The 12,500-nt window shown below is 35.5% G+C and overlaps 2 protein-coding genes across 4 annotated transcripts in view; one reads left to right on the forward strand and one right to left on the reverse strand.

Moving 5' to 3' along the window:
- Window positions 1-9,612, reverse strand: part of LOC127943042 (armadillo-like helical domain-containing protein 3) — a 17,538-nt gene extending 7,926 nt beyond the window's left edge. Inside the window, exons 1-22 of one of the 3 annotated variants that reach the window (XM_052539150.1) lie at window positions 9,477-9,612; window positions 9,120-9,235; window positions 8,723-8,776; window positions 8,512-8,658; window positions 8,214-8,321; window positions 8,035-8,127; window positions 6,832-6,906; window positions 6,662-6,748; window positions 6,487-6,543; window positions 6,364-6,407; window positions 6,226-6,286; window positions 6,005-6,051; window positions 4,990-5,065; window positions 4,756-4,849; window positions 2,415-2,516; window positions 1,878-1,936; window positions 1,729-1,794; window positions 1,555-1,624; window positions 1,416-1,476; window positions 1,250-1,338; window positions 259-341; window positions 48-174 (exon numbers count right to left, since the gene is read on the reverse strand). In XM_052539150.1, coding sequence (XP_052395110.1) covers window positions 48-174; window positions 259-341; window positions 1,250-1,338; window positions 1,416-1,476; window positions 1,555-1,624; window positions 1,729-1,794; window positions 1,878-1,936; window positions 2,415-2,516; window positions 4,756-4,849; window positions 4,990-5,065; window positions 6,005-6,051; window positions 6,226-6,286; window positions 6,364-6,407; window positions 6,487-6,543; window positions 6,662-6,748; window positions 6,832-6,906; window positions 8,035-8,127; window positions 8,214-8,321; window positions 8,512-8,658; window positions 8,723-8,776; window positions 9,120-9,221 — 1,702 coding nt within the window. In that variant the 5' untranslated portion in view covers window positions 9,222-9,235; window positions 9,477-9,612. The other 2 variants (XM_052539149.1, XM_052539151.1) reach the window with 2 other exon arrangements.
- A 2,189-nt stretch (window positions 9,613-11,801) lies between these two features.
- Window positions 11,802-12,500, forward strand: part of LOC127943043 (EGF-containing fibulin-like extracellular matrix protein 1) — a 15,972-nt gene continuing 15,273 nt past the window's right edge. Inside the window, exon 1 of the mRNA XM_052539152.1 lies at window positions 11,802-11,945. The gene's annotated coding sequence lies outside the window, so the exon portion shown is untranslated. The remainder of the gene's footprint in view (window positions 11,946-12,500) is intronic.

The following is a 12,500-nucleotide window of genomic DNA, read 5'->3' on the forward strand; positions in this document are numbered from 1 at the left end:
GAGTGAAATAACACATGCACACAGCAGGACGGGGCTCGGAGACTCACCCATGCAGTAGAGGTTATCAAACACCTGATGCATGCGTATAATCTCGTAGTAGAGCTCGTCGTAACTGCTGGGGGTGGGCAGAAACGTGTCTCCATACGTGATGAACATGTTAAAGAGGTTCACCACCTAAACAGACAAACACATGTCCAGGAAGGTGAGAAATGACCAATGTGTAGTTAAAGACTGCTGCTCGCTGCGAGTGTGATTTACCTGGAGAGCCAGCTGGAAGATATTGTGCTTGGACAGAAGGATGGTCTCATTAGACAGCAGGAACTTCAGAAGGTTAATGAGAGCTGGAAAACACAATCAGTACAGCCATCTGATGCGATCTGACTCTTACACACAACAATAACCACTGCTTTGACCTGTGACTCCACACAACATCATAAGATCCACTATCAGGGACTGTGGAGACATACAGGCTAACAGAGCTGAGTTCTTATGGTTATAAACAAAAAACTATTCAGAAAAAAAAAAACAGGCACACAAAGTAACAATTTAAATCAATGTTTTTTTTTTCGTTTGATTTGTTGTTGTACTTTCTATTTATATAAGAAAGCTGTATTTACATAATTACATATAAAAAATAAAAAAAACCCTAAAGCATAGGAAACAGAAAAAGACAAAAACAAGTGAAAAGAAACAAAAGACAAAAAATACAATAAACTAAAAGCAAAAAAAAAAACAAAGCACAAAAAACTAAAACAAAAGCAAAGGGAAAAAAAGGAAAAAAAAAAGATCCAAAACAAATGCCACGTAGAAAAAATTAAATAAAAAACAAACTTTAAACTAAATAAAAAATTTTTTATTAAAATAAACAAAAAATAAATAAAATCAAGAACCAAAACAATAAAAAATACAAAACAAATAACACAGGAGAAAAAACTAAAAAACAAAAGCAAAGAAAAAAAAAACAAAACAAAATAACAATTTCATTTAAAAAAATAATCAAAAAATACATTTCCTTCATTTATCAGACGCTTTTATCAAAGCAACTTAAAAAAAAGAGGACAATAGAAGCAATTAAACCTACAAAAGAGCAACAAATATAAATTGTTTAGGGTAAAAAAAGTTCATTGTATATTTACTATATGTAAAACTAAAGCAAAATAAAATGGAAAACAAAAATCAAAGATTAAAAAACCATAATGAGACGGAGCGCATGTGTTTTGCTCAGACACACACGGGGTGAAGATGGTACCTGACCAGAGCTCTCTCCACGTGTAGTGCATCCTAACTCTGCACTTCTTCTGGTAGCAGATCAGTTTGTGAATTATCTGAATGCAGCGCCTAAAATAAATCACTTAATTAACTCTCACCATATCCACATTTATCTAAGCGTCGCAGTATTTTAAAAGGAAACTCACACATAGAGATCCATAGGAAACTCCTTCATCATATGAGTAATGATAAACTCAACCATCAGATCTGCAAAGACAAAGAATACCTCACAAAATGATGAAGCCATTCACAGGATGAATCCCTCATTCTGAGCACAAAACTCACCCAGAACTGCACAAACTAAAGGCCGAGAGGGGATGTTCTTATCCAGCGCTTTCTTTCGGTGTCTCATGGGCTGAAACACAAGAGAAGTGTCATGCAGCCAGGCAGTTTACTGCTTTGTATGCCTTTGTCTTCCTTTGGATTCTGCCATTTACAGACAACAGCAGAGACTCTTACCATTCTGTGCAAGTTGACCCTGAAGTTCATGTTATCATCGTGGAGAAAGGCGTCGGCGTACTGATCCTGTTAAACAGACAGTGAGAGGACAAATGGTCAAACATTGAACAAACTCACAGAAAATAAAACAATTACCCACAATGCATTACCTCGGCTATACAGGTCAGAATGATGAGGCACAGCCTGGCACTGTTGAGTCTGTGTTCATCTGAAAACACACAGAGGGAGTCTATCGTACAATGTGCACAAAAGACTGGCTAAAAACTCAAATAAATAAATGGCTCCGTTCCAAATTCTAGTGAGCTCCCTACTTAGGCAGCATTTTAAGACACTAAGCGCTTTGGCACAAAAGCTTTTCCAAAATATAGATACGGTTATGCTGCCTTCTATTATTAAACCTCTTTTGCAAAAATTAAAGTTCATGTGTCGTTTGTAAAGAACACAATCCCATAATGCATTGCAACAAACGCAAAAATCCAAAATGGTGGACAAAGCAGGAAAAATTGACTATTTTAGCTAAACGTGTCCTTCATGCTTTTATGCTTATATCATGTTGTTAGCGTAGCGAAATGCTAACAACAAACTCCACTGAAAACGAGGTTGTGTTTGAGTTTGGACGCTGTCTAGTTAGGTCGTAGACTGCAAGGAAGCTCACTAGGTTTTGGGCAGAAACTGTGATATCTTGCCTTTGGTGTCCTGCATTACGATGGAGGAATATTTGAGGAACGTTATAAGAAGATTACTCGTCTGCAAGTTTGGGTCCAGAGGAAGCTCGGGATTATTCATCACTGCAAGGAGAGAATGAAAGAAAGGTGAATCATTTCTGAGAATGATCATTCGCCAGCATTTGCGTATCTATACTACACACTAATATAAGTATATACTTCATATTGAGAAAGTCCACACTTGAGAGACAAATGTTTTTTTACGTACTACAATATTGCATACTGTTTAAGATCGATAGCACAAGGTAAAAGATCCATTCATAGAAAGAATGATGACTATAATGATTTTAGCGTCCATGCATGTTTTATCATCTGCTGCCCTAAAGTCTTAAATTACGATTATCAAAACAGTTTTTGTTAAATTACGATTATCAAAATGTTATTGTTTTTGTTAAATTTTATAGTTATAGTTAGTTCATTTAGAACAAATATAAAAAATGTTAGTTACTGTTAAATTAGAACAATTATTAAAATGTTAGTTTTTTTAAATTAGGATGATGATTAGAACATTATGGTTTTTGTTACATTTTAATGATTATTAAAACGTTTCAGTTATTGTTATATTGTTACGATTATTAAAACAGTTTGTTTTTATTTATAATGATTATTAAAATGTTATTGTTTTTGTAAAATTTTAACGATTATTATACATTTATATTTATTGTTAATTTAGAACAAATATAAAAAATCATAGTTACTGTTAAATTAGAACAATTATTAGAACATTAGTTTGTGTAACATTTTAATGATTATCAAAAAGTTATTGTTAAATTTGAGCGATTATTAAAATATTATTTATTGTTAAATTTGAACGATTATTAAAATATTAGTTATTGTTAAATTAAAGCGATTATTAAAATATTAGTTATTGTTAAATTTGAACGATTATTAAAATATTAGTTATTGTTAAATTTGAGTGATTATTAAAATATTAGTTATTGTTAAATTTGAACGATTATTAAAATATTAGTTATTGTTAAATTAAAGCCATTATTAAAATATTAGTTATTGTTAAATCTGAACGATTATTAAAATATTAGTTATTGTTAAATTTGAACGATTATGAAAATATTAGTTATTGTTAAATTTGAACGATTATTAAAATATTAGTTATTGTTAAATTAGAGCGATTATTAGAATATTAGTTCCTGTTAAATTAGAGCGACTATTAAAATATTAGTTATTGTTACATTTTAATGATTATTAAAATATTAGTTATTGTTAAATTAGAGCGATTATTAGAATATTAGTTCCTGTTAAATTAAAGCGATTATTAAAATATTAGTTATTGTTAAATTTGAACGATTATGAAAATATTAGTTATTGTTAAATTTGAACGATTATTAAAATATTAGTTATTGTTAAATTAGAGCGATTATTAGAATATTAGTTATTGTTAAATTTGAACGATTATTAAAATATTAGTTATTGTTAAATTTGAACGATTATTAGAATATTAGTTATTGTTAAATTTGAACGATTATTAGAATATTATAGTTGTTGTTATATTTCAGAATCAGAAAGAGATTTATTGATGAGTACATACAAGAAATGTGTTCAGGTGACAGAAGCTCACAGTACACAGAGACAACAACACACAGATAATAAGAAATTAAACACGTGTGTGTGTGTGTGTGTGTGTGTGTGTACAGTTGTGGAATGTAGATTATAGAATAGATAGAACAGAATTTGCAAGGAATGGAATAAGATGTATGGTAGAATTAAGTAAATAAAATTGGTATTGCACATCTTTTTACTGAACAGTAGGGGAGAGCATTTATCTGTTCATGAGGTAATTGAATGATTAATATTACATAAGTATCGTTATTGTTATATTGTCTTTGGTGTTCACAGGCTTTAACTCAAAGGTAAGTATATTGTAAATGTTTCTGATTATAGATGACTGAGCCACATCCACCACGAGAGCATCAGTCCGACATCAGAGTCGATTTAATATTTCACACAGCTAATGGATATCAAGTTTCATAAAGGTTGCACGTGTTTTAAAGGCAAATGTAAGTGTGAAGTCAAGCTTAAGGAAGCCAGGTGTCGGCTCTACTATAACAGACTGAAAGAACGTACGATTCAGAGGAACGACAGCTGTTTAAAAAGCTCAAAGCGTTTCATTATTCAAACAACCCTCACTTCCGGTGACCGCACTGACCATTTAATAGGAGTTTGTTTTATAGAAACAGCCGCTGAATGTGTTCGATTCACATACGGTGCATCAAGATTTCTACTGTAGTGCTCTGCAGAAGAAAGCAGGTCCTGTGTGTTTGAGTGATATCTGAACACTACTCACGGTCCAGAGAGGGCGGTGTGGTGCCCAGCGGGGTCGCAGGAGAGGATGGGACGGGCACCGCCGGAGCTGCTGCCATGTCCATCTCAGGATGACTCTGTGATTCACAAGTACAGAGGAGGAGATAAACCATAAGACTTCATGAATAGACAGCATAGGCCTAATGATAAAAGCATTGGAACATCCAAGCGTGATATTAAGTCAATGCACAAAGAAAAATAATAGTGCAGTGCTGACCTGTGCAAGAACCGTGATGAAGTTTCTGTTGAGATGTACGGCCTCATACAGAGCGAGCAGGATGGCTTCATTAGTCCTGAAGCACAGGCAGGTCATCAGACACGCAGAGCATTTGATTTAATAATACAAGAATGGACATTTCAATATTTGACGACTGCTATCATGTACTGGAGACTTATGGGGCTGATCTGACCTTCAAATATGAATATACAACGTCTGTTCAGAAGTTCACTTTTCTGACAGAAATCAGCACTTTTATTCAGTACGGTTACATCAGGGTGAGCACAAGTGACTGAAATCACTTTAATAATGTTACAAAGGATTTTTGCTTCAGACAAATCCTGTTCTTTTGAACTTTTTTTATTCCTTCAAGAATTTTGAATAAAATGTGTCACAGTATCCAACACTGGTATCAGTGAGTACCATAATTAAACACTGAGCACCAATAATAATTGAGCAACATATTAGAATGATTTCTGAATCATAAATTCTGAAGGATTTTACAAAAGGAAACGCTTATTTTAAAATATAATGATTCACAATATTAGTGTTTTTATGGAATTGTGAAATAAATGCACCCTTGACTTTCAAAAACATTTATTTTTTCAATCTTACGGACTCCAAACTTTTGAGCATTAGTGTAAATTTCATTTCCTCTACACAAATAATTTTTACATATTATTTCTTTTGATTTTATGCTTAACATTACATTTCTGAACCATCGAGAGAATTTAAATAGCTGCTGAAAATTCAGGAATAAATTACATTTTAAAATATATTCAAACAGAAAACGGTTATTTAAAATGCTAATAATATTTGTGAAATATTACCGTTTTTACCATAATTTCATCTGATAAATGCAGCCTTTGTGAACAGAAAAGACTTCTTTTAAAAACATATTCTTTCTGACACCAAACTTTTAAACTTATTTTTTTTATTTAATAAAAAAAAAAAAAAAAGCTATTTATGTGCATGTGTTCACACACTAAAATGAAATATTGTAGTTTTTTCTTACTGTACTGACAGCTTCTCATCTGCATCAGCGATAAACATACTGCCCACCTGCAGACCAAACATTATTAATATAAATCTGCAGTCGTTAGGTCATTTTCACTGTATGGAAAAGAGCAGCATGAACATTCTGTGAAATTTCTCTTTTTGTGCTCCACAGAAACAAAAAGTCAAGCAGGTTTGATAACAAACGAATAAATGGGGACAGAATTGTAATTTTTATACCATGCTGGTAAGGGTGGAAAAAAAGCCTCCCTGGTTTTCTTCTTCTTTGTCTCTGTACTGCCTGTGAAAGCGGACGCAACACATGAAATCTTTCACCTAGATGTTTGTTAACTCAAAACAACAGCGATTGCACGTCACCTGTTGTACTCTGTAAGTGCGTGGTGGATGACCATCCCCATGCCCTGTGAAAAGACCCACTCTGTTAGACCTCCACGTGACTCAACAATACCTCGAAGGTCACGACTCCCCCGAATCACTCACATCCAGGGTCGGCTCGTCGTCCACGATCGACAGCTTCACAATGTAAGGATTCACAGACTGCAATCAACAGAGGAAACGATGAATTAGTAGAAGCATCAATGTGCTCATTTTACATTTATAAATAGTGACCTCAGAGTAAATCTTGTGTAAAATACAGTTTTTACAGTGCATCTACCTCATACTTCCTGTAGTTGACCAGCAGAGCTAATAGCACCACAGCATCATATCCATGCTGCGCTCGACTGGACACGTCAGAAAGAATCTGGACAAAAACAGACGAATGAAATGGACGACGTTAGATCGAAAGTCACGCAACACATATAATACACCCAATCACAGTTTTACCTGGAGAATGGCCTCAAATATACTGTTGATCATCACATACTCCAGAATGGTGTTCTGACTAATGTTATCGGTCACCTGAAATCAGAAAAACACATTAGACCACGTCAGAAAATATCAGGAATAAACCATAATAGCACTTGACAGCAATGGACATCTATGAGCCGAGAATACAAGAGGATTTCAAAGCAGAAAAAACAGATATTATCACAACAGTGACATATGAACATCTAATTTTTAAAGGAATATTTCATCAATGATGAAAATGCGCTGACAATGTCCTCCCCCTCAGGCCATTCAAGATGTAGGCGAGTTTGTTTCTTCATCAGATCTGGAGAAATGCAGCATTGCATCACTTGCTCAGCAATGGATGTGAATGGGTGCCGTCAGAATGAGAGTCTGATAAACACATCACAGTAATCCACACCACTCCAGTCCATCAGTTAAAGTCTTGAGGAGACAAAATCTGTGTGTTTTTAAGAAATAAAATCTATCATTAAGACTTTTTTACCTTTAAACCATTGCTTCCTTCTAAAATATGAGTCTGTAATCCACAACAGCTCTTCCTTCGGTGATAAAGTCCATCTCTTGTTGTCTGTCACATCAAAATCCACACACACACGTGTTTGTTCAGAGCTGTTTTGGACTGTTTTAACCTGTACACTGTGCAGATTTCTCTCCTTTTTCACTGGATGAAGCAATATTATGGACAGAGGACTTGTATTTTAGCCGGAAGCTACTATTTAAATTTAAAAACATCTTAATGATGGATTTGTTTCTTACAAACACACATCTTTTCACTTCTCAAGTCATTAACTGATGGACTGGAGTGGTGTGGGTTACTTGTGGATTATTGTGATGTTTTTATCAGACTCTCGTTCCGACGGCACCCATTCACTGCAGTGGATCCATTGATGAGCAAGTGATAAAAAGCTACATTTGTAGACATAACCTCATCTACATCTTGGATGGCCTGAGGGTCAATAAACTGTCATTTTCATTTCTGAATAAACTATTACGTCACGTTTTGTTGCTAAATTTTTAAATCATTAATATTGTAATGTCTAATTTTGGCGCAATCCCTTGCTCCACTGACTTCCATTCTAAATGGACTGATTTAGCTTTCTTTAACAAACTAAGAAGTTCAAATGAAGGTGATCAGGTTTGAACAGTAAGAGTGTAGAAGAGTGTGTGTGGTGGTCTTACAGTGACCAGACACAGCAGCAGTTTGAGACACAAGCTCTTCAGACTCTGGGATCCGTCTCCACACAGCAGAGCGTCCAGACTCTCCATCAGCTCCTGTGTGCACCGTAACATCACAAGTCAGACCTGCGTTCAGTCAAACACCCGACCGTGTGTGTGTGGAAGAGGGTCAGCCGACAGACCTTCATGCGCAGCTCAGCCTTGTCGAAGCCCATCAGCATGTTGATGATGTCGAAGCCCGTGGCAGACCTGTTCTTCTGGTGAACTCCTCTGAACAGCGCACAGAGAGTCTGCAGAAACAGACGAGAGGAGCTTGTCATGTCTCCGTCACGTTCATACACAGCTTCAGCTGATATATTCTGAACGCCAACCGGTAACTGAACGAACGGTGTGTTATATTCTGGGGTGAATTATTCCCAGTTATTTGTAGCATGCGTATTATGAAGATGTTAATTATTAAAGCAGTAAGTGTGATTTCACCTGAAGAGCGTTGACTACTCTGATCTGGTGCTCTTCTGCCAGAGCCTGGACACAGTGCTGGAACAAACTGTTGATGTTGTCCTTGACTTTCATGACTTCGTCTCCGTCCAGAGACTCCAGCTTCCCCTCCAGATACTCCAGATTGACCTGAGCGCAGAGACACATCAGCCACACTGCCCAGTATTCACAGACATCGCTCCAGAACACCAACCTTCATCAGAAACAGCTCGTCCCAGAAGCGAGGATTGCTCTTGCTAGGGTCTTCCTTCTGACGGGAACGAGCAAGAAATAAAAACAAGTGTTTACAACCTAAATCTGCAGCAACATTGTATTTAAAAACATTTCCATATGAGTTTATAACTCAGTGGAATAAAACATTAAAGATAAGTGGCATATTTAATCTCACGATTATTACTTTTTCCTTTTTTTGAGTTACAAGTGTATTATATCTTTCAATTTTTTAATACATTTAAAAAATGTAGTATTAATAATTTATTCATATATATATTAAAACCTTTTTTATTTTTGTCATATTAAGACTTCATATATATATATATATATATATGATATCACAGCGTGTAGATGAGGAAACCCGAGCAGTGTCTTACTGTGAATATCTGCTCATACATCAGCAGCACTTTCTCCTTCAGGGGCTTCTTTGAGGAGGATGTCCTCTTCAGGAGACCTGCCTTCTTCTCAGGCTGAGCCATGGTTACTAACACCACTACAGACACACAAACACAGCGATATGACAATAAAGTTCACCGATATCTGCTCTAGAGACAGTTCATCACTGTTACACGCGCGCAGTGTTTACATTGTGTTCTGACAGCTTAGCTTTAGCATGTAGCTTCCTAACATCATCATCATCATACACCGCGAACAAACACTCTTGACAGCTCGGACAAGATTTTTACATCAGACACTGTTCGTATAAATAAATGACTCCGATAACGTGTTCATACCCGCGTAAATGAATCACTGTTTTTGTTGCATTTCTCTTTAAGCTAAAAAGATGGATTTCGCTATAGCTTGACTTCCGGTGGGAGCGGAGACCCCGCCCATGTGTTTACGTCACGTCCGCTATCCCTGCTGAATAGACATATATAAAACTGTTTCTTATCTATGTATGATATGCTTAAAATGATCATTATCGTGCGAAATTATATAAATCATTTGATAATTGTTCAAAATACAGGTCAGGTATGTTGATATATGTGTCATATAATCAGCTATAGATGTGTTTTATATAGAAATAAATCTGACATTTACTTTACGATTTATTTTCATTTTTATTCATTACAAATGTTATATAAAATATTTAAAATCAGCTTTTTTTAGTTCTTAGATACATACAAATTAAGAGTCTCACCAATAATCGAGAATTATATGATCTTAAATACTATGATCATTTACATGCATCATAAAATATAGAATTTAATATAGAAATAAAAACTAAAATATAAAATAAAAACTGCTTTTTTTAAATTTAATATTTAATTATTTATTTAATTTATATAAATGACAGCATTTAAGATCATAACATAATTATTAATACAAATTCATTAAGAATTATTCAGTTATTTTATATAGTAAATTATATATTTTTGATTAGAATATCATCAAAAAGTTGATTTATGTCACTAATTCCATTCAAAAAGTGAAACTTGTATATTATATTCATTCATTACACACAGACTGATATATTTCAAATGTTTATTTCTTTTCATTTTGATGATTATAACTGACAACTTAAGGAAAATCCCAAATTCAGTATCACAGAAAATTTGAATATTACTTAAGACCAATACAAAGAAAGGATTTTTAGAAATCTTGGCCAAATTAAAAGTATGAACATGAAAAGTTTGAGCATGTACAGCACTCAATACTTAGTTGGGGCTCCTTTTGCCTGAGTGACTGCAGCAATGCAGCGTGGCATGGAGTCGATCAGTCTGTGGCACTGCTCAGGTGTTATGAGAGCCCAGGTTACTCTGATAGTGGCCTTCAGCTCTTCTGTATTCTTGGGTCTGACATATCGCATCTTCCTCTTCACAAAACTCCATAGACTTTCTATGGGGATAAGGTCAAGCGAGTTTGCTGGACGATTAAAAACAGGAATAACATGGTCCTTAAACCAGGTACTGGAAGCTTTGGCACTGTGTGCAGGTGCCAAGTCCTGTTGGAAAATTTAATCTGCATCTCCATAAAGTTGGTCAGCAGCAGGAAGCATGAAGTGCTCTAAAACTTCCTGGTATACGGCTGTGTTGACCTTTGACCTCAGAAAACACAGTGGACCAACACCAGCAGATGACATGACACCCCAAACCATCACTGACTGTGGAAACTTTACACTGGACCTCAAGAAAGGTGGATTGTGTGCCTCTCCTCTCTTCCTCCAGACTCTGGGCCCTGATTTCCAAAGGAAATGCAACATTTACTTTCCTCAGAGAACATAACTGTGGACCACTCAGCAGCAGTCCAGTCCTTTTTGAAGACGCTTCTGACGCTGTCTGTTGTTCAACAGTGGCTTGACACAAGGAATGCGAAACTGAAACCCATTTCTTGCATACGTCTGTGTGTAGTGGTTCTTGAAGCACTGACTCCAGCTGCAGTCCACTCTTTGTGAATCTCCCCCACATTTTTGAATGGGTTTTGTTTCACAATCCTCTCCAGGGTGCGGTTATCTCTATTGCTTGTACACAATTTATCTACCACATCTTTTCCTTCCCTTCGCTTCTCTATTAATGTGCTTGGACACGGAGCTCTGTGAACATCCAGTCTCTTTAGCAATGACCTTTTGTGTCTTGCCCTCCTTGTGCAAGGTGTCAGTGGTCGTCTTGTGGACAACTGTCAAGTCAGCAGTCTTCCCCATGATTGTGTAACCTACAGAAATAGTCTGAGAGACCATTTAAAGGCTTTGCAGGTGTTTTGAGTTAATTAGCTGATTAGAGTGTGACACCAGGTGACTTCAATATTGAACCTTTTCACAATATTCTAATTTTCTGAGATACTGAATTTGGGATTTTCCTTAATTGTCAGTTATAATCATCAAAATTGAAATATATCAGTCTGTGTGTAATGAATGAATCTAATATACAAGTTGACTTTTTGAATGGAATTAGTGAAATAAATCAACTTTTTGATGATATTCTAATTATATGACCAGCACCTGTAAATGAATTCTTAACTACTTGTAAGACTTTCCTTCATAGACCCCAGTCTGTATCTGTGTTGTAAGTTTAAATGTTTAGCAGTAGGTGGAGCCACATTCACTGTCTTTATATTGCGGCAAGAATGTAGCAGTGAGGAAAAAAAGAACATAATTTGAAAAGGCTTGAGAGAAAACCTTGCCTCTTATAAGAACATGATCGCAGGCAGCTGATGTGTGAGAGACTCCAGTGCTCCTCAAGCTACAGTGGAATAAATCACACAGGGTAAGATCCTCCACTCACTTCACACACATTCATGGAAACAGTCCTGTTTAATAAGCTGTATTGTTTATGCGGTTTTGGCAGTGCATTATAAATTCTGTGTTCTGTTAATGATTTATAGGCCTACATCATTTTGATTGATAATTACAGTATGGTAACAGTTTTCTGAATGTGCAACTCAGAATGAACTCCAGGTTTAAGTGTTTGATGTAGAACTGTACTTTGTTTTACATAAAAACAAAGAATGAATTATCTTGTTATGTTAGATAAATATTTCATGTTTTGAATGACAATAGACTTCTGCTTCTGTGATTACATGAATAGGAGGTTTAGTTGAACAGAAAACAACAGTTTCAACTGGAGGTTGCTGGAGGGCTTTGTCAGATAAATATGGTGTCTAAGTACTAGTTGGTACATGCCTTCGCTTGCACTACTTTTGAAATAGCAGTAATAAGCTTGTACTGTAGATTTAAGTTTTATTTGAACTGTTTCTTTCTGACACACTCAGAACGAGCTACCAGAACAGAGATGTTCATCCTCAGGGGGAGAAAACCCATT

Source organism: Carassius gibelio, chromosome A22, assembly GCF_023724105.1.
Source record: "Carassius gibelio isolate Cgi1373 ecotype wild population from Czech Republic chromosome A22, carGib1.2-hapl.c, whole genome shotgun sequence".
Lineage (NCBI taxonomy): Eukaryota > Metazoa > Chordata > Actinopteri > Cypriniformes > Cyprinidae > Carassius > Carassius gibelio.